This window comes from Falco biarmicus, chromosome 3, assembly GCF_023638135.1.
Source record: "Falco biarmicus isolate bFalBia1 chromosome 3, bFalBia1.pri, whole genome shotgun sequence".
NCBI classification, from domain to species: domain Eukaryota; kingdom Metazoa; phylum Chordata; class Aves; order Falconiformes; family Falconidae; genus Falco; species Falco biarmicus.
Genome location: NC_079290.1, coordinates 44,651,018 through 44,676,736, shown reverse-complemented (window position 1 = coordinate 44,676,736; position 25,719 = coordinate 44,651,018). Strand labels below are relative to the sequence as shown.

Genomic DNA, 25,719 nt, shown 5'->3' with positions numbered 1-25,719 from the left:
TGCCCTGGGGAGGCAGCCCTGACAGGACTGTGCCGCGGGGCTGTGGGAGCTCTCAGTCACAAGTAACTCAGCTTTAGCATACTGTAGCTTAATTCTCCGTGGGGAAGATTAATCCCTTGGAGGAGGATTAAGCTGCAGTGAACTAAGGCCACTTTATTTCTGAATGGGAAAGGCCACACAGGGATTTAATGTACTTTATCTTATGTGCATTGATTTCACAGCTTTAGTTAATTCATCGTAACTTCCCTGAATTCCCTTGTGTGGACAAGCTTTTTGTCTGCAGAGAGGCTTTTGGAGCTGCTTGTAAAGCTCCTCATGCAGCCCAACCAGAAAGCAGGTTGGAATGATTTCTGTGCTTCTGAAGGAGCTTATACCTGTCTAGATACTATTAAATTACCTCTTTCTCAGATGGTTGATCCGTGACACCCTTAAAAGAACTATTTTAATTAGATTTTTTTGAATGGACCAGAGAAAAAGGAGTTTTCTTAAAACTAATCTCTGGGTTATTTTAGAAATCTCTTATGAACAGTCTTTTCAAGGCTTTCAGATAGCACGAATTGTGTACAGCTGCACAAACAATATTTTCTCAAGGATGGACGTGTCTGGGCAGTGCAGTTTAATAGGTTTCCTGGCCCAGTGGGATTTTCTTCTTCTTTGGTGGTAGGCATAAGAAAAAATTTTGTCTATATGGAAGGCAAATGACCAGAGTTTCTATCCCCTGATCCTAAAGATCTTAATCCCTTCCTCTCAGTGGCACAAGTGACACAGATCGGGTTGAGGAGGATGTTTTTGTGGAACCTTCTTTGGAAATAATGGTATGATTTTGCTTGTGTTGCCCTTTGAGGAAATAAGCCTGCTCATTTTTTGCATAGTTAATGTGATTTACTGATAAGCCCTTCTGATAAGGTATGTCCTGACGCTGATGAATCCTAACCCAGCTTTACTGTTCAGCTATATCGTGACACTTCACATACCAAATTAAACTTTTGCCAAACAGCTCTTCACTGGAACACTATATGCAGCACAAAACAACATGTCTTGCGGATTCCACGCAAGCTTTACTATGTCAACAAATATTTTATCTTTTTAATACATAAATTAGGTGCTTAGGGGGCCCACATTCATATGAACAAAGTCATGTGAAAACAGAGGCACTGAACAAACAAAGGAATGCAAGTAATAGATGAACATCAAGGTCCAAGTGTTTTCCACCAGTATTACTCAATAGTAGTATTCATCAATACTGATCTCAGTGGGACAGGGTGAGCAAAAGAGAGAAAGTCTCTTTAATTTAGCTGTTTGTGACCATTTGCACTGAAATCTACATATAAATACAGGAAATGGAAGCAAATCTTCTTTAAAATTTATCTGTGATGCTTGTATTTAATACCATTGTACTAAAAGCTTAACAAGTGTTCAATGTGTTCTAATGATTGCTTTTCCCCTTGTTTCATACAGCTGATTGGATTTGTGTATGCCTGTTACGTGATCAGTATTTTCATGGAGGAGGAGGACAGCTGTAAGTACTGATACACACCTCTCCATCTCTGGAGCCACAGTACCTGGGGTGAGACTTAGTCTTGCATTAACTACCAAGGCGAAGAACAAAGTTTGAAAAATGGCAGAATCTGACATTCATGTACTTAAACAATTGTGCTCAAAGACATACTTATTTTGGTAGTAACACCTTATCTAGGTGTCAGGATTGTACTTACTAAACTTCTTCATAGAGTTCACACCATGAACACCTTGCGTGAGCCAGTCACTCTGCTGAAAACTGTGTGATCAGTGTTGCATATACATATATATATATATATAAGTCTTTATGTATGTACATTTAAATTTGAATCAAAGCTCCTGAAGCCATTTAGTCTGTTCTTTCCAAATGACAGCTTTATCAACAGTAAAGTTAATGGAGATGACAGATCAAGCCATTTACAGTGTGCAGTATCGCTCTTATCAATGATTAGACAGACCTGTTCAACACTTAGAAGAAACTAGACCACACATCTAAAATGCTAACCACATGCTCTTAACCTACCTACCATATTGTTCAAGAAGTTTCAAAATGTGCACACCTTTAAAAAAATATTTATTGAAAGTCATTAAATGGACATTGAAAAAATCTGAATATGCTGAACATTTTGGTAGGATGCTGTGTGAAAAGAGATTGTGAAGATTCCCTAACAAGGTCACCATACCCGCATGACTAGCATGGCAATTGGTAAAAGCAGTGGTGATAATGGAATAATACCGGATGAGCAAAGAGGAGAGGATACAAGAACAAGTCTATTTAAAAAAGGGACAACGTATGATCATGTCAGTTACTTCCTCTTGTACATGAGGAGTTAAGCAGTAAAATATCTTACCTCTAGGTGAAAAAAAAAAAAAAAGGGAACAAATGCCAATACCATTTTATGGCTTTAGGATAAATAACACATGAACAAACTTTTATTCGTATACTTTCATTCATAAATCTCAACATAGTTTTGTTTCTTCACAGAATAGCACTAGTGGATGAAATGAATATAGTAGAAAAAATTAATTCATTTTGTAGGAAAGCATTTGATAATATCTGGGAAAGTCTTATTGAAAAGGTAATTCAAGTAATTCATGACTGTGATGGCAAAGCAGACTTTTTGATTGAAAACAGTGTGAAAGACCATAAACAAAACACTCTTCTATTGCTACAAATTGTACAACTTTCGGTTCTCCATCATAATGTGACAGATATTAGTGTCAAATCTATTTTAACACTTTCATTTAGATTTCTAGAAGGAAGAAAATACATCAAAGAGATTCTCAGATAAAACAGAGTGGGAAGGAGTCATAAGCATGGTGTACACATAGTGCACCGTGAAAAGGTGCAAGAAGCCTGGACAAAGACTGGTGCTGGAAAGGAGAAATATGAACAGTTGGAGAAGCAACATGAAAAGTAGGTCCTAAGGAGGGGGAACAGCCCCGACAACACTCGCTTGGAAAGCTGGGAATTGCCAGTCAGTCAGGAACCAGTAACACAGGGTAACAGCAGAGGACAGCGCAGCAGCAAGGCAGCTTTGTAATTTGGGATGTATAGACAAGAGGGTTTGGTCATTGATATCCAGAGACAACTTCTTTCCGTATGGATGTGGTGGGTCATGATGGTAGCTAGGGCTTCATACAGATACCTGGAAACTTCGTTTATAAGACAATTGTAACTATATTCCTGGAACAGGGAGGCTTCATTAACTTATTAGGAAGGCTGGCAGACTGATAAGGAAGACACAAACTACACTGCCTTTAAAAGAGTAACAGTGTGTGTACATGCATATCCACATGCAAACACAAATATATCTGTACCTGGGAAGACAGACTCTTCACTTTTTACACAAGTATGCTATATTATTGTTGGTTTTGTTTAGTCCTTTATAGCGTGCTTCACACATCTGTGCTTTATGCATGTGTGAAAGAAAGACAAAACTCACACCAAAGAATACAAGATCATGGAGAATGCAGTCACCTGATAAAGAGTATGTGTGGTTTATATTCAGGGCCTCACAAGAGGGTTATTGTCAAGTTAAGGGCCTTTTTCACTTAGAAAACTTGTCTGTTTCAGAAGAGTTGGGCTGAAGTCTGTCTTTGACATCCAAGGCCTGACCCACTTTCTTCTGACTGTGAGCCCACCTTACTGTCTTTTGAGATTTTTGTAGGGTATGATACCAATGGACATTTAAACCACTGAGAGTGGAGAGCAGCTGATATATTTATTAACCAGTAAAATACATCAAGTGCTAAGGTGATCTGGTATGTAAAACTAACCCAGTGCCTGTTTTCCACAAAGGAATCAGGTATCTGCATTTAATTTCTGCTTGTCTTCCAGAAATGCCGATGTGGTGTTTTATTGTAAGTGAAAATCATCTCACTCATTTTGGAAAGTATGATGTAATTTAGCTCAATGTCCTTTGTTAGGAATAGGCAAGTTTGCCGTTTTCACTTGTACCTTTACATAAAATCTTCTAGACTCCTGTGTGAATAGATATTTTTAATTAGCAGAGGATGACCTAGGGCAGGGGCCAGAGCAGCGTGCTGGAAGTGGAGCAAAGAAGCAGAATAGATACAGATAGGAGATTTTACAACAGTGGAGGGAAATAATTTCTGATTTGTTACTTTTTTTATTCCCTTCTAAGATCTCAAATCCAATCCAAAGCGACTAAATAGCCCTTCAGTATCTCACTTTCTGCTAACCTGTGTCTTAATGCCCATTTGTGTTTTAGAGTCCTCTGTGCTTATAGATAAATACGTTAATGACAAACGTTAACTCATTCATAGCAATGCCACAGATATGTTTTAAGTGGAGAATCATTTGTGTAAGGCACAGTGGAAAAATGTTTCGGCCTGGTAATTAGCTGAGAAGAACAAGACTTACTCTGTGAAAATTCACATTGCTAACTTGCAGCATAATGAAGAAAAATGTATTTAAGAGAGAAGTACCGTGGTGCTTCCAAACAGTCAGGTTAAAAGTAAACAGTGATTACATCAGGATAAAGATCCAAGAAACTGCAACAAAAGAGCATTTTAATGCGATGCAGCAGATTCTTTTCTTAGGTAGATGCAGCTATTCTATCATATTTTTGCAGTAGTTTGCACAGAATAAATCCTCAGCCATCTGAGAGTCAAAGCCTCCCTAATTAAATATACTCTGCAATATACAGTGTATCAAGTTAACCCCAGTTCTTGGTCTGAAACCTGTCAGGCAGACTTAAAAATTAATAATAGCTGGCTGTTTAGCCTCTGTGCAGTGCTTAAATGGATTTTGAGCCTGACATTTCAGCTGATGGACACTTTTCTGAACAGTAATAATGCTTGTGGAAACATTTATTTCCAGCAATTGCTCACCTTACCTACATTTCAGATCGTAGTTAACTTTTACTTAGAAGGGAGATGATAGCAGGTCAAAAGGAATGAGAACGAAGACATGTAAAAGGTATACTGCTGTAGTGGGGTTAATACCTTCCATCATTCATCCTAATGAAAAAGTCTATTTATATCTCTTCCCTTCATTTTTTCATTTCTTTCTCTGTAGATCTATCAATCTATATAAACCCTTTTGAAGGAACAGAATATGTGAAATCTGTAATCATAAAAGCCTGTCACTATCCTGTTTGTGAATCATTTTCTCCTAAAAATGAAGTCAGAAGCTTGTTGCCACCTTGTCAGAGATACTGAATGGTTTTAATAAAGCAGAGCCTGGAGACTAGGCAAAATACATTGTTAAAATCATTATTAAATTTCTAAGTAGTTTCTGGACTTTTTTGAGAGACAGTTGATGGAGTTATTGCTGCTCAATACTAGTTCATAAATATGACATTGACACATGTCAGAAGTGATAGTTCTGTACTGTATGTGAATTTGGGGGGTGGAAGCTGAGTTGCATACAAATTGCATAAGGAAAAAAGTGTTAAATCAGAGGGGAAGATTTGCCACAAAACTACAATTGTGATTTCAGCATTTATTATCAAAACAAGACTGAAGCACCAAAAGGTCAGTCCAAGGAAGCTCAAACCTCTTCCGTGCATGAGCAAAGATAAAGAGCTTTCATTCACCACAGAGGAAAGCTTTATCCCCTAAATGAAACCACAAGAACAAAATTAATAAACAAAAAATGTGGGGTTTTTTCACTCCCCTATGTTAGTTGTACTCACAGCTCAGCTGTACTTTCAGAACAGAGAGGAAGATGAATCTGTTTTTCAAAAGGAAGAGTTTCCCATACTGTGGTATCAATAGGAACCTCCATATGCCATCATTAGACAGTATTAAGTAAAGCAAGATACATTATTACCACTGCTGAAAAACTACTGCCTTGCCTTATCTGGCATATGGCATTACATTTATACACACCATAGAGCATCTGTTGGCAGTAATCAAACAAGAGAGAAAGAATATTTTCCTCACATTTAATTTAATATTTGTAGTTACACAGTTGGTCCAGCTGTGATAAATTTCTTATAAATGTACTATTTTTTGCAAAATGAATGAAGAACTAGCAATAGATAATATTAGGAACAGACCCATATATGTTCGTATGTGTGATTACCTTGATATATAAATATGCAGTTTTCCTTAACTAAGGACTTTTTGGGAACCCACTACTGATATCTTTTCAACAATTGCAATTGCCCATGTGGTTGAGTCCATTTACCTTCTAGTAAATATAGGTTTTATCATAAAATGGTGAACATCAAGGATGACCAAGAAGGATGATGCTGCACTACATTTCTGTTGGGCAATACAAGAATCAAACAGCCCCAAACAATGACTATCTTAAATTACCTCGCTGAAAATGAGGACTTAGGAAACTTGCCAAACAGCAGCCAGCTGCACAGATCATCACTGGGCTTTAGCACTCACCACTCTCACCTGTAGGCCATGAGGACTCGAGATACTGAAACAAAACGTGTTGTTACTGACCAACAGATGAATATGTTTGACAGAGACTTTTAAAATTATAATAAATTTTACTGCCTGGCACTGAAAGAGTACTATAGCTGCCAGGTTAACAGCATTCTCCTGGCTTTGGAGACTATCAGGATTTTTGGAAGGCTTGAAAAGCCATTTGCATCTCTCTGTTCATCTGGACAGGCAACCCAAAACCCCAGAATTTTGATATACTAGTTTTGGTAAAACAGCAGCATCAGTTATTTTCTCCAGACATAGACTATATGTATTGCTAGGCACAGAAATGTAATGAATCTATAACAGAAATGTATTCTGTGTTTATTCAACTGAACAGTTTTCTAAAAATAAACGAATGTGGGCTCCTGCAGAGATGAAGAGTCTAACATAGCTGTACTCGAATGTGGTCTGTGACATGTGGAAAGCCAGGGAGCCCAGCCAATGCCATAAAACATCTGGCTGATGATAGGTAGGTGGTTCCTGCTGTTCCTTGCATTGAGGTGCTGCCCACATTTCAGTGTGGCTGTTCCAGGGAGTGACTCCTTCCCTGCCAGCAGCTGCTGTCATCACCTTGCAGATGCCACTAAGAGTTGAAGAAGAGGTTGAAGTGTGATCAGAAATAGCACCAGGAGTATCCAGGGGCTCCCTAAGTTCAGCTGTGACCCGGGCCAATCCTACCAAACATTTAATGGAGACAAATGTCAAGTTACAGTTTCTGTAGGCTTTAGAGGTCTGTCCAGCTGGAGTTTGTTGATTAGATGCAGACTTACCTATTTACTATCCCACCTATACTGGACTCCACTTTCTCCCATACAGGAAACATAAATTATAACTTCTTATTTTAACAACACTCTATAGTCTTACAGTCCTCCAAGTTATCATTAACCTTTAATGTATGAATGAACTGAAAATGCGTGCTCACTTCTACGCTAAACTAACACAATGAATTCTGAAGTATTTAATAAAGGAAGAAATATAGCAAGGACATTATGCTTAATTTCCACTACATACTATATCAATTTTTCTTTTTTTTCCTATTTTCATGAAGTTATTTTACATTGTCTGAGCAAGCATTTGTTCTAGATCCTACAGAAATGAGTGCATAGATATAAAGCACACAACCATGGGTAAAACCTCAGAGGTGGTGTAAAATAAAAGCATAACCGTATGGAAGAGGAGCAGCCAGTGAAGAGGGATCTGGAAGAAGCAGAGGGAGAGGAGAGAGAGAGAGAGAGAGAGAGAGAGGTTGAGAATCTGACCAACGGTAAAAGACTTGTTGCAGCCTGCTAGCTTGTTTGTGCTGCAACAAAACAGAAGAGAGAAATTTTTTCCTGAAATTCAGAAGGGAAGAAGCACCTCAATCACTTTAGCAAAATTTATTTCATTATTTCTTTCATCAAATTAATTAACAATTAATTTCATTGTTATTTCATTAACAAATAATTATTATCTGATATTCCCTGGAATATTAGTAGTTGAGAGCAGTAGTAGTGAACACATGGTGCGGCTTTGCAAAGCCCCTGTGCAAGTGAGAAAACCCAGTGAGAGTACCCAGAGCCAGCTGGCTGGCACTACAGGTGGCTCCGCACATTATACGTACTTTCATCTGCTTCATACATCGAAACAGTACTTGGTCATTTTGATCAAGTCAGAGTTACCCACTCATTCTTTTTTGTACAAAGTTGAGGGAGAGTTTAGGAGCATAAGATTAAATATTTTTTTAAAAGATCTCTTGTATACCAATGAATTGTGTGAGCTTTCGGATGCCAAAAGGTACAGAGCTGCAATCAGTTGCTTCCATCCATAATTTTGGGTTCTGATTATAGAAATATGCACATATATATAAAACGGATTAAATGGGACTTCAGGAGTACAGATGAAACATTTAGAAATATCTGTATGGAAAGCAAAATATTTTTTGTGCATTATTTGCACAAAGTACTAACACATTTCTCTGAATAGAGCAATGTGTCACAACAATATTGGTTATATGTTGGACAATTTTTACCTGTTTGAATAAAGATATATACGTGTATATAATATGTATATGTGTGTGTAGATGGATATGGATATGGATATGTATATGTATGGTTATGTGTTTGCATATGTACATACTCTGTTTCAAATGTAGTTATATACAGACTCCCCTTAGCTTTGAATTGATTTCCCGACTGATAACTAGAAAGGAGAGTTTTAAAACACTAGTTCACTACTACCTCATAAATTTCTGTTTTGCAAAAGTAATTAATTTCTGCCGTTGATGCTGAATATTCAGACTAGATATAAGGAAGAATATTTTTACAATGGGTGTGGTGAAACACTGGAACAGGTTGCCCAGAGAGGTGGTAGATGCCTCATCCCTGCAAACATTGAAGGTCAGGTTGGACAGAGCTCTGAGCAAGCTGATCTAGCTGAGCATGTCCCTGCTCATTGCAGAAGGGGTGGGACTAGATGGCCTTTAAAGGTCCCTTCCAACCCAAACTACTCTCTGATTCTCTGAATATTATATGCCATATCCCATATATATACTTATACACACATATATACTTGAAACACAATTAACTTCAAATAGAGATATAATTACAATCACATAATTTTCCTTAAACTGGGGATCATAACTTCCTTTATGGTTTCTTGGTTTACTACCATAGTAAATTTATTTTCTTAATAAAATTGAATTGTTCTGATTATAGGGGATATATGATTTACTGAGAGTTCCTTGACATTTCTTAGGTGCATGCGTTGCATCGCCACTCCCAAATACTCAGTATGCCCTGTTTTTAAATAGTTGATTTGATTCAGGCTTCTACTTAGCTCATTTAATATTGATTTTCTTTTAGTCTCCACCTTCTACCTCCTTGGCCTTTCTGTTTAAATTAAATCTGCTTTTAAATGGATGGTACCCCAACCCCCAGTTGCCAGCACCTTAGCCTTTTCACTTAAATTGCATCTGTTGTTAAATCAGTCTTACTCCAGCACCCAGCATCCCTCTCCCGAGCTTTCCACTTGACATCACATGCAGGCCTAAGTGGTGCCTGTTCCTGTCCCTACCTTTCACCCATCTTCTCCATTAAAATGAAACCTCTTTACAAATCCATTTTCCACTTCCAGTACTGATCTTCTTCCTTCTTCATTTCTAAGTGGCCACAGCTTTGTGTCTGTTTTAATTTGTGGAGCTTGAAAAGAAACTTATAAAATTCCCACTCTTCTGGGTAAATGCCATCTCCCCCAGGTCTTAATTTTCATGCAGATGAGTAGTCCTACTTTCTGGGCCTCACCTTAAGTAACATCCATTTCATTGTTACTGTTGCTTGAGTGCTAATTTCTCAGTTAGCACATCATGCCTAAGAGCTCTGTCTTGTAATATCTGCTGCCTTTGGTGGTGTGCCCATGTCCTAATGCTGTGTACTGCATCAAGGAGGGTACAGGATTAATCAGGCTTTACACTGGGCTGTAAGTTATCTTGGAATCTGGAGATTCTGTGAGCTAAATTGAGGCAAGTATTCCCACAGCTTCCCGTTATACATATCTCCATGTGTTTAACACACTCAACAGACTCGTGGATGGATTAGCAGTTTAGGTGGCCAGAGTTCTCAATGCCTTTTCCTTTATGCCCATGTTTGGCCTGAGAGAGTGATGGTGAGGTTTCATTTTAGAAGAAAGAAATGTCCTCCCTTTTTCCTTACAGACAATAGCTCCAAAAATGAAAACAGATCCATGCAGATCAGGTCAGCTGAGAGATGGCCACTGAATTTTCCTGAAGATGAGGTTTATTCACAGTTCCTTTCTAACAATACTAAGCTTTGAAATGCAGCACTAAAAAAGCCAAAGCTGCTTATTTCATGTTTTAAGGAAGTATCCATTACAAAAGTCATACAATATGGGGCCCACTGTATGTACTGGATCCCAGTGTATGTAATCATGCATTGTAGCCTTAGAGGCTATTCAAACAACCACTTTGCAAAGCAGCTACTGTATGAATTCAAAAGAAGATGGCTAACCAGCACAAGTCAGTGAAGTACTTTGAACCAAGCCACAGATTTCAGGTCACAGTCCGGTAATTTTGGAAGATCATTTTATTTGGTAATGTATACTTTCTCAAAATGAGGCAAAATCAAAAAACTCAAGAATTAACTATCCACATTCTTACCTATCTTTGCAGATCTCAGCTCCAAATCTCATAAATCTAAAAGCAAACAGCATGCTCCACCAAGAAAAGTTGTCAATTTTGTTTGGAAAAGGAAGGGATAAAAATGTTGATTGTTGATGAAATAAAAGTGAGAGAAAGACCCTTGCAAATAAAGTATTACAAGGATTTCTTAGAAGAGCAACAGTCAAAAAACAAGAGAAAGGAGAAGACATTAAAAAAATAATTTAAGGGGGTTTGGCTGAACTCTTTATTCTGTTGAATTTTTACCTATTCTTTAGGTCTTTTTACTGTATTTCTGATTTCATCACACCTTCAACCCTTCATAAAATAACCTTTCTAAATGTCTCCTATTTGTAAAACTGGACCTTTTTGTCTATATGTTGTACTTTTCAGATTTCCTCGTTGTACTATTTCAATAGCCTTACAGATTTCAGGATATAAGAGAAGCAAGATTTATAGCAAGAGGTGTTCTCTTACTGAAATGGGTGATATAGCTAATATGGTTTTTCTCAATATTACTGCAGAAAAACCTAGTAATGCTATGTCACCGTTTATATGATGATTTATTTCTTGGCATTAACTTCTACTCATTTTCTTTTCCTCCTTAACCATGACAATGTGTTATTTTAGAGGACTGAAATTTGAGAGTTACAAGGTTTTCATAGAAGTGTACTTTTTACTTCATCTTTCTTCAAGGAGAGGATTTTTTACTGATGAAGTCAGTATTGCATTATCTTTCTTTATCATTTGCAAACTGATTCACTGGTAGCTCCAAAGTGAGTATTAATCCTGTTACACACTCTATTCCTCTTTTGCACATTCATCTTTCTTCTAATATGAAATTAAACCAACTTTCTAACAACAAGAAAACCATTTCCCTAGCCATCACATTTTCTGACGTGCATGACAGTTCTTTTTTCACTCCATCATATATGAGAAGACCACTGGCCATTGTAAGCTCCAGTTTTATAATGTTCCACATTCTTAGCTCTATTTTCAAAGCTGAAAATGCAGTCATATTATATTTTGGGGTTTTGAGGAGCTAATTTGAGTTGGTGACAGAGATGGTAATGCCAAAAGAAATATTAAGAGATTGGCAAGACAAGTTGAAGGTGAAGATAAAGCAGAATAAAAGTAATAAAAATGTCATGTGCAGTAAGTTTCCCCATTTGCAGAGAAACACTCACAGAGACAAATAAGTACTCGTTGATGTATTTGGATGTGATTAAGTGTAGACTTAGCAGATATAGCCACAATGGCTCTGAAATAGTGGATGGCCAGATATTCTGGGGCAGACTGAGAGTACCATAGAAGGACTTGATAGTGCATGTACTGGGGGTAGAGAAGGCTGGAATGACACTGACCAACAGAAGGGATATTTTGCTGGCTTTCCCATCTTCAAAAACTAAAGGCAAGAATGAACAGAAGATTAGAGCTTTCTGGTTTGTGATCATCCACAGAGATAAAAGATTGAAAGGAGAGGACTGAGAATCTGGAGATCACACAAAGAGTTTATCCACTGTTTCTGATCCGTAGACTTGAATTCAGAGAAGGCACATTAGGACCACAAGGTTGCCTACTGGGAGGCGGAATGTGGGATTTTCTGCTGGGATGTGGAGAGGAAGACTGCAGCAGCACTGAAGGCAGCATGGTCTGCTTAGCAAAGGAAAAAATGTGGTTTGGAGTTTAAAGAGGCTGAAACCCTGGAAGATGTGTTGTAGAAAGCCTTGAGGTCTGCCTTCTCAAGAATTGAAGCAGGCCACCTCTAAGCAAGGTGTAGCTGTGAGCAGTGTAGTTGCAGAGGAGGAAACGCATACAGTGCTCCACACTAAGGAGCAGATGTTCAGTGGTGAAGCAGGATTTCTACACAGGAGGTCACTGGTGGTCATGGGGAAAAGGCAGGATGATAAATGAGGAGGATGAGGAAATGAAAATTGCCTCATCTGAGAGGGAAATGTTTTACAGTGTTAATGTGTTTGATATCATAAAGTGATATCACCAGATCAGTATTCTTCTAGAAAAGCTGATACCTGACCCTCGGGCTACTGGGAGAACACTATTTAGCATGTATATCAAATTCAGTCAAAGTAGCAAAGTCAGCTACTAGTAAAGGAAGGAAGGGTCGGGGAAGAAGGAAACTCTCCTGGCAGTAAAAGACATCAACAGGCAGAGATGTTAAGCAGATTTTAAAGCAAAGATTTGAAAACAGGGCTATAAAGGAAAGACAAGAAAAATTGCAACATGGGCTGAATGTGACAGAGCTTTAGTCAGCCACATCTTTGAAGTGCATGTGCACGCTCTTGTTTATAGAAAACTCCCGATGAAAACCACAACACAAAACTCAAAAAAGGCAGAATTAATTGGATTATAAACTGGCACACTTCTTAAATGGAAAACTCAAAGTTACCAGATCATAGAGATTACGAATGAGAGGCTTATAACATTTACTCTGTTGTTTGTGTCTGTGCAGATGGAGGACTATGATTCCCATTTGTGTCCTAACCAAGTCTCTGGCTGTAGAGGGATGAAGCTGGGTTAATTAACATTGAGAAAATACAGCTGTGGGCTGGCTTGGGGGGTGGGGTGGGGTGGGAGTGGCAGGTTGGCCAATGTAGATAAGATGCAGCTGTGCCTGGCTCTGTTAAGAGGTTGGGCAGCCAGTGTGTGTGCATGCATGCACAACTTGGGTGAGGAGAGACCAGGAGAAGGCAGCAGAGGGACTGGCATGAAGAGTGTGTTGGTATGAGATGGTAAAAGACCTTGCTGCAGTTTGATAGTTTGGAGAGTGCTGTGACATTTGGCTTCTTGAATTGCAGTAGACTCTGCTTGGCCTCCTGAGTCCTTAGCAGTGCTTTTTTTCCATCATTTCTAAGGTCCACCTGTTTTGCTGCTCCCTGCTGCAGCCTCTGCTTGAGGAGCAGGTTGGCAGCTCCTTGCCTCTCTGGCTTGTATCCTGTGCTGTGCCATGAACACAGACATGCTCTCCTGAACATCCTTCACTTGCTCCTGTTCACTCTTCGTAAGACAAGGAAAGATACAAAAACATGAATACCACGTCACAGAGGATGATAGCAGTAAAGTTCAGGAACACTCTTCCATCCTTAGGAAGGTGGAAGTAAAAATCCAGAATTGTTCAATGATAAAAAGAATCCCCCCAGTCTTGTAACCTAATTTTTAAAATAAAGTTAATATTATCTTGTGAGTAGATGATGTGAACTTTCTGCTATGCATAGAAATCCTTTCTTCCAAATGTCACAAGTGTTCTGAAAGGCATGGCTTTATGTCATGTATTTGATCTTGTAAATACTTTGCTCTAGGAAGTTTTATCTTTAATTATTCAGTAGAGTTGAACAGGGTCTGCATTATATAAAGGGGAACATTATTTTCACATACTAAAGCATCTGTGACTTGTAGTTAAGGTTAGAAACAGAAGCTGAGATATCCTTGGATATATAATAACCAGGCAGATATAAATACTTAAGTGTTGTCTCAAAAATAAATAATTGGATCATGCTGACAAATAACTGAAGCAAAAAGACATTGGTATGGATACAAAGAACAGCAGGCCAGAAATAGAGCCCAGTAGGACTCAACTGATAGGAATAAAAACAACTTGAAGGAACAAAACACCTAACTTGTGACTTAGCAATGAACTGTAAGTGGAACAGATCAATTCCAATTGGTCCTAGCATCTGCACTAAATATTTTTAAAAGAACTCTGTAGTTTATGGCATCAAACTCAGCAGAAATATAAAGGCATGCTAATACATAACGTATAACCCTGAATTGGAATACCAAAAAAGATCAAAGCACAACTTGGCAGATTCAGAGTTCTGTCTCTTCTGCAGCCAGCTTGGACACATTTATCATGAAGATCATGTGTCTGGAGGTGTGACTGAAGCTGTAGCAGCCTTCTGTACAACAGCCTTTACTCTTAACCACTTGAGCTGCCATTTTAGTGGATTGACTGGGTATGTGTTGCGAAAACTCAATGGCATCGTTTCTTTCTTGGTATTGTGCAAATGTAATCGATAGATGTAGTTTCTGGGCATTTAGTATCTTTTATGCATGGGTTATTTTTCCTTTGCTAGTGTAATTTGTGCATAGGCAGTATAGTAACTTTAATGGTAAGAAAAAGAGAGAATCCCAGAGCACTCTGCACCAAAAGAGTTTAGATCAGAAAGGGTGCTAGAGGGGAAAATCAATAATTAGTGAAAACAATTGAGCTAAGACTTTTCACATATCCAATTTTCTTACTGTATAAAAATTATGTAAGACATTGTAATTGGAACTGTTTGCCATTTACTTCAGTCATATGCAGAAAGAAGGCTACCCTTCACTGTATCTGAAATCTTATTCTATAACTAGCAATAGTACCTTCAAATACAAGCTCATAAAAAAGTTTGCTTTGTTTGCAGTCTTTAAATACAACTTCCATATACTTTTTCCATAAATAAATAACAAATCATTTAGTTATTAGTCATTAGACAAGTATGTTAGTCATCAAGATAAAAATTAAAGGAAAAAAGTTAGTATTCTCATTAAAATGTTAGCATTGTCATTAAAATGAGGAGCAGAAAAATAGTGACCTATATAGAAAGAAAACATATCATCAGAAATATTTTGTTCAAACAGCATCGCTGATGAATAACACAAGTCATAGCCAAGTATGCTGAGGTATATGGGATGTTTGATGCCCGAGCTGATGTGCTTTGCCAGAAAGATTAGGCTCTGATAAGTGTTTAGTGAGAGCACAATATGGCATTTTAAACTGAAATGGAAAACTATTCCTCATCAACTTAAACTTTGCACATGGGTTTGCAGATAGCACAACATCATGAAAAATGTGTGTTTGCTGAAGCCTGAAGGAGAGAATTCCTACATATCTGCAGCTTAAAGTATATTATTTTCTAATATTAAATCAGTGATTATAAACTTGTGATAAGTATTTTTCCTATAGGCTTTATTTGTGACAACTGTATTCTTCTAGGGACTTTTACCAGTCCAGGGGTCCTTAATGACTTGGAAGTGATTGGGAAATACTTTAAGAAAAAACACATAATCAGGCAGCCTGTCATTTGACTTAGTAATGAGATGGTATGGCTGTAAATAGCTTTCAAAGGCATGGCACAGGGAATGTTTTTGAAAGGTGCTTTCAGATTTGGAATGACTGGGGGTTCTTGGTTGAGAAGGTTTGAGCCATTTTCACTGCCTCACATCTTTGATCTTCCTCACACTTCCTTCATCTTACCAGGCAGTCATATCCTAGGAGAATAAAAAATCTCTGAAAATCTGATATTGGTATATTAGATGTCACAGCACCAATAAAATGAGGAGAGAGTTCAGTAGCCAAGCTCATAGTTAAAATTTGCTTACTAGTGCCCTTGCTAAGGCAGCTTGTTGAGAGGGTGCTTCTTTCAGTGCAGTCCTGCAGAAAAATGTGGTACTTAATACGGGGCAGTTTTTAAAATGGCAATCTATCTCACTAGGTGAAGACTAAGAAGCAAATCCAGTGCAAAATCTTAATAATTACTGTGGAACCCTGAAATATTCCCCTTCTAGCTTCCAGTAATAAAAGTTTATGGAAAAGGTTCTCTTAGCAATTTTCTACCACTTTATCCTGTTTTAACCTGATTACTGCCTGCTAGTACTTTATAGAGACAGAGCAGCAATCACGATGCCTCATATGGTTACTGATGTCTCTTCTTCTCCCTCTCTTAATTGTCTTGCACACATTTTTCTCTCCTGTAGTCCTCGACATAAATGAGAAGCTATTCCTGGGATCCTGCAAAGGAATGTGTGATTCTTCTGCTACATGACTCGAGGCTTAGGTGCTCGGACTTAGTACGAAGAGGGGAAAATAGGTATTATTGGCTCCAGACAGATAGCTGGGTCAGTCTGGCTGGTTCAGGGAAGGGTGTGAGAACCTTGTGTCTCTTGAGAATGGAAGGCAAATGAAAAAATAAACACCCTAAGAAAGAAACATGCTTATCTGGAAAGTTTATGTAAGCTACAAATGCAAACATTGAAAAGTCCAAAGTTTGGACTTTATGCATATAGCACTGTCTTACCATCAATCTCCCATTTTTGCTCCCTTTTTCTCGTCGACTTCAGCTCCTTTTCTTACTACCTGTCACTTACGTGACCTGGTTACACCCTCCCCAGTTACATACCTTTCCTTAATGAATGTAATCGCAGTAATATATTGCCATTCAAAAAAATCTCAGCACAAGGAAAATAATGCAATGCAAACCAGTATTTGGAACCTCATAGGTTAAGAAAATCTGTACATAACAACACAGGTTGAGGCAGCTGCTAGCCTGCCTCTCTCTTGCAAAGGGGACAGCTAGAGGTGCCAGCCGTTCAAGCTGTCAGTTTTGGGGCTTACTCTCATTTATAAAAAGCGGAGGCCAGTATCGATGGGATCTAAGGTATTCCAGGGCAGGAGGCTGCAGGACTTACTAAGAATTGTGCTATCTGCATATTGCTGCTCCATTCATACCCCACACTTCCAGACACGCTTAAAATTTCCTGTCTTTGAAAGGGGAAATTAGTAATATCCCAACAGCTGACAAGCTCTGGCAGCTGTTTGCACAAGGCCTGCCAGCGGGTTGGTGGGATATTGCCAGAGAAGCTGAATTCCAGATTAGAGGGTGGGAAAGGAGAAAGGATTTTTTCAGAGCTCTTATTCTTCTGCGCTAACTTCAAAGGGAAGCACGTTTTAACAGGCGTAGGGGCGAATGCGCTGGATTAATAACAGTAAGGCAAACCTAAATGTCATCTGTCTACGAAAGAGTAACCCTCAGAATTACTGATGGCAGTGAATACAGTTTCTTCAGCCAGCAGCGTATTGCACTTTTCTCACTCAGGCAGATTATGACAGCTGTTCCTCTGATATGGCCTGTGAGGGAATGAACATCATTTTAATGGACTACCTGCGGTGGACAGCCAGCACAGATCTGCACTTTCAAGCCCAGCAGGTAGTGAACTCTAAAGACACATTTCACACTGGCCATTAAGCATCCAGCATGACCACAAAACTGAGGTGACACAAAGAGAGAGCAATTCCGTGGGAATATAGATCATGTTTTGCAGCCAGCTGCAGATAAAATAACTAGCTTCTGCTGTAACCTGCTATTATCTGTGGGGTGCTAAAAAATCCTCCCACTAGGATTTTAAGTTTCTCTCTGCATGACTGTAGTTAATGACTGGATTCCATGGGGTGTTCCTTGTTTATGCCTGAATATCCCTACTGCTAAGAAGTTGTGGGTTTCTTTTTTTTTATTTTTAATTTAATGCATAGCATTATAGAACCGTATACAATACTTTTTTTTAATGTAATTGAACTGTCTTCCAGGTTCATGCAACTTTCTGAAGTTATTGTAGTCCTATGAATCTATGGCAGAAATTATCCATAATCCATTAACTAGGCCAGAAATACACAATATCAATTATTTGATATCATCCTTAAACCAATGTTTTCCCCTTGGGAAACCTATACAAATGTTGCTGCTATTTATTTTTGGCCAATTAACAGAAGGATTTACGCATATGAAAAGTTCAGTCAATGTAAAGTTTTAAAGTATTTGATCAAAGTTTGATGTCTAAAACGTCTGTTTGAACTGAAATGTACCTAGTAATATCTTTGTATTGAATGAAAGAAAAAATTCAGATTTCTGTATTTAATGTCTTAGTCCTGGAAGTCTACTAGATACAAGTGGTGAAAATACCAGGTAAAGTCAAACTGAATTTTAAAAACTAAAAGTAACTTATAATTCAAATAACTGACGATGAACCTTCATATTAAAGAGCTATCAGCCATAAAATCAAACACATAATGAAAAATGGCACATTCCATTTTCTTGTGTGATAGAGCAGCTTCTTGCTTTGAGAATTAGCTTCACATGAATTTCAAGTTGAACTTCAACTTTAATACTGTATAACACATCTTGGACTGCAATAAAGAAAGCCACAGCTAAACAGGTTTGAGCATCTCAAAAGTTGTTGGATGGAGTTATTGAATATATTTTCTTTGTCAGATAAAGACATGTCTATGTTGTCCATCATTAATACGCATTGACTTCAGTTCTTTCTCCAACAGATTTGTTGGCAGAAGGACTAGTTACTTTAAATTCTTTCCCAGCTTACAGTTGTGATGCTTATGATTGCTGAGAGAAATAGTGTCTAGTTCTGAAGTGGTGAATTTTCTCAAAAACATAATTTTAAACTCCTTCTATCACATGTCCCTAGTAAAAACAAACAAACAAACAAACAAACCTTCAGAAAGCAGGGAAAACTAAAGCATATCACCCCCCAATAAAAAATAAATTATATCACTGTGGACACGATTTGTTCTAAAAACTGAATCAGTAACTATGTCTTACACTAGACATCTAGATATTTTACAAATCAACTTTTACAAAGATACATCTGCAAACATGTCTCTTTGTAAGGGTTCAGTCCCATTAATAATTAAGTCAGATTTTATGTATGTTGTTTTATTTAATTACAGCATTCTGCAGGAGAGCTGCAACATTAAGGAAATACAGTTTAAAGAGGAGGTGCGGATAGGTGAGGGCTGGCATTTGGGCTGGGCTAGCTCATCAGCATTATGTCCTGCTCAGACAGTTTTTGAGAAAACAGTCTTGTGGTGCTCTATGATTGAAGTACATCAAGGTCCATTTTCAGCCAAGCCACCCCTTTCCTGGTCTCAAGAGGAGAGGCAACAAAAATCAATAGGAGCATTTCTACAGATTTCAGTGGGTATTTCATCAGTACTTCAGTCTCTAAGCCTTATTTCCCCATCCTCTCATGCTGGATGAGCACTCTTTGTCTCTTTGTTTACCTAGTGCATACATTGCCTGGGAAGGGGCTGTTTCTTATGTTCTTACATTTGTACGGTAATTAACACAATGAGGACCTACATTCTGCTTAGGACTGTGGTGTATATATGCCTACATATAAACAAATGAAAGCAGTTGCCTTCCATGCCACCAAAGAATCCTAACATGCTGTAAATTTGTCAGATCTCTGCACAAGTCTGCAAAAAGCCCTTCTAAACCAACAGAAAAATAACCTTCTCTATGAACCTGCTTTTAGGATTTCTAGGACAGCTTGGACAGGTGGCTTCCTGAAGCTGCTTCAAATCTTACCAAAAATAACATGACACAAGACTCAGACTAAAATGTCTTATTTTAAAATCCTTATGACCACAGAAGGAACTAAAAACGTCTCAAGAGCAGATATCCCTGCATTATTTCTGACATAGAGATCTTGAGAGGAAGTGGAAGGATTCTGAAAAGGCTTCATGTCCCCACAAGTTTTTCTGGAGAAGATACGGCTGCTTTTTCACATTCAGTTCTAACCTGTGTGTTCTTAACTCAGCGAACACACCTTCAGTTTTTGTTGGTGTGTCACATTCCTGTGAGTCCTTTGAGTCATAAGAAATTAGGTGAAATTAGGTTCACGAGCTAAACTATTTCCACTGCCTAAATTTCTAAACACTTCAAAAGCAGTTGAAAATGAATTATGAAATATATTCTATGCTTGCCCTAAAGAGAAGCAGCTACATTACCCCATAGCAGTTTGTGCTTATGTGTTCTGCAGACCCGTGAATGCTCCTTGTGCACGCACGCTGGCAGGGGTGTGCAAGGCTGGTGGGCCAACTGCTTGCCTGTCCAGTCAGGGACAGAGCTAAACAGACCCCAAGGATGACAGGGTGCAGAGCCTTCTCTAAGCAGTTCCCACAGCAGCTTTACCTACCTGATTTATTTCTTGTATGCAAACCTGTGCATGCGCTTACTATTTTTTTTAACATAATTTGTCCATATTTCTTTTTCAGTTGACTTATTTTCATTTCCATTTGTTCATTTCTGGAACTGTTGTATTTTCAGTTGATTTCATAGGTGGACTTGACACATACTCCTACCGACAGCCCCCCCAGGAACATGTTGAGTTAAAGCCTGTAGGTAAGGTTCTGGTCCTATGGACCACATTAATCCTTCTAACTGGACTGAAAGCTAACCTTCTCCTGAAATAATTTTGGCATCAGGTTACTAATAATTGAATTATATTTTAATTAGAACTTGATTAAAAATTAATCCATATAAAACATGCAAGTAAGGACACTTTGTCATTGATGACATAACCACTAAAGCAAGGATTAGTAGATATCACCATGTCTACCATGTCGTGCCTCCGCTTAACGCAAGGAGAGGCTCTCAGCGAAGGATGGAATTGCTTCCCTGCTGACTTTTTAGCAAGAAAAGAGCAGGTTTATGGCTGCTGCTGCTGCTGCTGCTGCTGCTGCTGCTGCTGCATAAACCTTAATGAGATTAACCCATTTATGGAAAAGCAAAAGCTTTTACATTTGTCTAGCTACTGAAAGAAAAATGTTTGCTGAAAAACTGCTAGTCAGTTTAAAATTCATCTATCTGTAGAGTTTGTCATCACTTATTTGCTCCCACCATTAAAATCCTGTTTTCATTGGCTTTTCCTACTCTGCTACCTAATGAATAAGTTTGGATGCATATCTACTCTTTTTATTTGGAATAAATTAAGATATGGGGAGACATTACTAGTCCATATATGTTGGCAGAAGCTCATGTAACTTCAAATAGATAATATTGCAAAGTATTATTGGTAAAACAGAAGAAGTTCCTTTAGAAATTTTCTGAAATGCTTTTAAGTTGTTGCCCTGGTGCTTCCTGTCTTTAAATTTACCTTTGGGCCTTTCCTGCATCTTAAATGCAACATGAAACCCACATGCAGCTAATTGACTGAAACTGATTTAATGCTTACTGTATTTTACTTACCAGCTAACAGAACTAAAATGGGTTGGAAGGTTTTTCCTGGTGTACGCATGTGTGCCTCCGTTGGGAGTTTTCATTTAAAGTGGACAGTTGCTAACCTAATATTTTGCGTCAGCACTTGACACCTGAACTTTGCATGTGACTTCATTATTTCTTGCATTTTTTAAAATATATTTTTTTCATGCTGCAGCTTTCAGTTTGTAGAAATAAAGACGCACAAAATTTTACTCAAACTTAGTGAGTAAATATTATAGGATTATGAAGGCCCAAAAAGGAGAAAAGCCCTTTCTCAGTATGACTGTGTGTGTTAGAACAAGAAGAAATATCACATTAAGACAACAAAATGAAACAATGAACAGTTTGACATGCTGTTAAGTACACCCTCTACACTGGAATCTGCATTTTCAGTAATATTTTATTACATGCCAATTTTGCTGCATTTTCTGTGGGAAAAATGACAGAAAAATGGGGTTTTGACCATTCTGAATAAGCCGCTAGACTGAAAAAGTGAACTTGGTATCCAGGAGGAAGAAAGCCACAGCTACAACATTTACATCTCTGCATGAAAGATTTTAATCTCTAAACCTGCGTTCAAGTTAAAGTATTAGGTGCATACCTGTTTATTACTTTCTTAGCAAATTTACTGTCATTAAAGGAGAGGGAAAAAGACCACCATTTTCATACGTTCCTGCAAAATATGTTCATTTGTTTTGCAGTAGAAAAGTCACAGAATCTGAGAATTTGTTCTTCAATAGCATATTTTGGTTAAGTAGCTCAAAGGATTTTGGGGCTGTTGGTGAGCTTGCAGTACTAAAGAATAATTGGCATCTTCCCATTTCCCATGTATGGGCATTGTACAGCTGGGAGGACCCTCTCTGGCCCCTTTATTGCTGCTAGAAGTATAAAACTGGAAGAAAAACTGTATTATGGTTTCTTCTTTATTGGTGTTTTGGTTTAATGCGCTGAAAGATACAGAGAGGATCTTTACCTAAGCAGGGAAGAAAAATATTATTGGTGACAAAGTCTGAATTAAAAGCCACATTGCTGGAAACAATTTGAATGGCCAGTGAATTGTGCCAGAAATTTGCAGATGCTTATCTCTCTGCAGCATATCAGCCTTCTTGACTTCCTTTGGTAAGTTGATTGCTATCTGCATCAGTTACAGATCACCTGAGAATCCATAGTATCCCTAAGCAATGGATTTCAGGCTGTGAAAAACTTGATTTCTATTCTCTTAGAATTGAATATGAATGATGTTTGTTAAATACATTCAAAGCCTTAATAAAGGTTACAGATCTTTTACTATCCTTACAACTTCAGTCATGGGAAAAATTAGCATGATCTTTTTTAAGGATGAACGCTTGGCTATATTTCCCTTTTTCTCACCCCTTTTATTTCCCTTATTTCATTCATAAATTAACTAAACATAGTCCATTGAAAATACAAGGTTCTGTCACCTCATCCACACTATGTAGAAGACAGTCTGTTTTCATAAAATATTCATATTCAGTATAGCGTCTCCCTAGCGCTGCCATAATTATTAATGATGATTAAGTCTAAGATAAGTTTTCCTTTTCACCCCTCAGACAAGGTTAAATTTGAACTTGTTCTCTTGGGGAACATTTTTTAATGCAAATATGAATGATCATAGCTTGCCTGTTTGCTCTTCATTCTGCCTATAATTCCATTAGGCTACCAGACAAGGAGAAGCAGGATCTTTGCCCTGAACTGTGCAGTTTCAATTAAAATGTGTGTAAGGCAGGAAGACAACAGGGGGAGTAGAAAAAAATCTTCATGTTCCCTTTGAGACTAAAAGCACATGGACTATAAAGAAGACTGTTGTGGTTTCATCCATTTCAAGCACAATATCAACAGTCAGGACACTTGTTACTATTTAGAATTACTTCCTGTACTGCTACATGGAAAAGAGAGGAACAGGGGGGTTAGAAGAAAAAAAAAAAAATTAGAAGTTGCATTTTAGCTTGCATTGGGGTTTTTTATCTTCGTTATTGTGATTAATAGTTTGCAGAAGTTAAAGTTTACATATGCCCTATTCCTGTTTGGATGAGTCCATCTGATCCAGGGCTACTATAGCTTTGAGCAACCCTGTCTGGACAGACCCTGAATCCCTAATTCCAGTTAGGGATGTCCCTAGCATTTCTAGGGACATTGCTAATTTCTGCTCATGGGATTTATTCAGCGTCTGAGAAACTCTGCCAGTGGAGAGGTCACTGCTCTCTGATGGGTCTGTGTGGTCCTCTACTGTTTGTATCTTCTCCTGAGACTCTACCCACTGTAAAATTGCCACGAAGGCCATCACAGATTTTCCAAGATTAGCAGCTGAACATGGTTTACAGGGAGTCATGTGAGAATACATAGCTTCAGCAGGCGTGTGGTTGTGGTGAGGACTATGAATAGTGTGATTTAAGGTCAAATGCACTTGTTTGTAATCAGGTCATATCAGAATTTTATAATGTGGTTATATATATATATAAGAATTATATATATATACACACAAAGAATATATATTATATATATATAAGAATTTTATAAACTATATCTTACAGTGTTAAGATATTCTATTCTAAAAATAATCTATTATTATGTGAGCTTCAGACATGTTTCACCACCTGAAGGATTTTTCTCAAAATTTTTTTTACCTTTGTGGTAGGCGTGATACAAAGCTACTTCTTTGTACCCAGCCGTTCATTCTTGACCTTATATGTGGGTCTTACACCTGAGGAAATTAGTGACCAGCGGTGATTCGTTCACTTGTTCATTAGTTACTAACCTGTCAGATGGTGTGAATTTACATGTCGCAAATTAGAAGATAAACAGAATGGGGTTTCATTTGTAATTCATATAATCTACTTTTTAGGTCGAAGTAAGTAATGAACATGGACTCAAGACTCAAGACTTCTGCTGCTGCAGCTGAAGAAACAGATTTTAGAGGAAAAGACCAACTTTGTGACTCATCGTTCTGGAAGAAGCTCACTCTCTGTTCTTGACGACATGTGGATTGTTCTTCCTACAGGCTCAGTGTCATTATCAGCGTTGTTATTTCATAGATCCTTGTAGATGATCTTGAATTTTTCAATAATTTACCTATATGGACACTTGTAAATTGTAAATTTTTTCTTTTTTAATTTCAATATTTTTACAACATTTAGTGTTAAGGCATGAAAACAAAACAACCTGTGAAAACTAGGAGAAAGGTGTGTCTTTCTCAAAGAAGTCAGTATTTTTTGACTGATAGAATCATACTGTGCCTGGTCAAGATTGTGTCAGTAAACAGTAATTTTGACTCCAAAATATGCAGCAGGAGTCAAACCCTAGCAGTGTATAACAGATCATTTCCATGCTGTGTTTAGAATTTACAATGTCTACTCCTTGCATTGTTTGAACTGCTGTATGCAGTAGGAATTGATCTATGACTCTTCTTACCCAGATGTTCCAGCACTAATGTACTCATCTAATTATTGCAATTCACATATGGCTCCTTCTCCCTTCCTAACCTCTTTTGCCCTGAGCCCACCACCAGTAGCTGTCTCTGATTTGAAGAGAAGTAGGATAACTGCTGTAAGGATGTCGATCTCTAGGAACCCTTACATCCAGGGCTCTTAACATATCAGTGATCTGCACATTTTTAAACTCTTTTCTTCCCTTCTCCCAGGAAGAAGCCAAGCATGAATGTACAGTACAAGGCACCAACTGAAGCCTTAGAAGCCTCTGGGGACTAATTTTGCTCTTAATTTAAATGTAAACAAGCAAACCTGAAAATGTGTGTAAAAATTTGTAAAGTTATTGTAAATACTTCTAGACAAAGAACATGTATGTAACTGTGGTATTTTGTTTTCTATTCTGTCACCACTAGCATAAAGTGATACACAAAGCTATTTTATCTGGGGAACTGGCAGTCTTTTTAACAGAGCACTGTTCCTTTCTTCTTAATTACTTTATACAGTGCTGTGCACAGTTGTATGCCCCAGAGAATTATGTCTCTCCACAGAGCCTACATGCCTCAGCATTCAGCAGAAACTTCATCAGGGTCTTGGGGCTATTTCTGGTTTTGTGCTCTCTCATTTTATGGTTTCTTTGGTGAGGCGGTCAGGAAGGACATTCCTTCTGATATGTGTATCTCTACCTCTTTCAGAAGCTGAACAGAGGTCCACCAAGTTCCTTCATAAATATCCTAAGCAGTCTTCAGCTAGTAATTTCTGGTCCAACAACATTTAGATCCTAAATTTGCAGTCTTCTCTTGAATCATGTATTTTCAAGTCTGAGCAGATGAGAGCCAGAAGGCAGCTTGTCTTGATTCTTTCCCTT

General features: G+C 38.0%; 1 protein-coding gene across 2 annotated transcripts in view; it reads left to right on the top strand.

The window, feature by feature from the left end:
* NKAIN3 (sodium/potassium transporting ATPase interacting 3) overlaps window positions 1–25,287 on the top strand; it is a 367,375-nt gene extending 342,088 nt beyond the window's left edge. Inside the window, exons 5-7 of one of the 2 annotated variants that reach the window (XM_056333571.1) lie at window positions 1,459–1,519; window positions 20,476–20,550; window positions 24,272–25,287. In XM_056333571.1, coding sequence (XP_056189546.1) covers window positions 1,459–1,519; window positions 20,476–20,550; window positions 24,272–24,285 — 150 coding nt within the window. In that variant the 3' untranslated portion in view covers window positions 24,286–25,287. The remainder of the gene's footprint in view (window positions 1–1,458; window positions 1,520–20,475; window positions 20,551–24,271) is intronic. The other variant, XM_056333573.1, reaches the window with a different exon arrangement.
* Window positions 25,288–25,719: the final 432 nt, after the last annotated feature.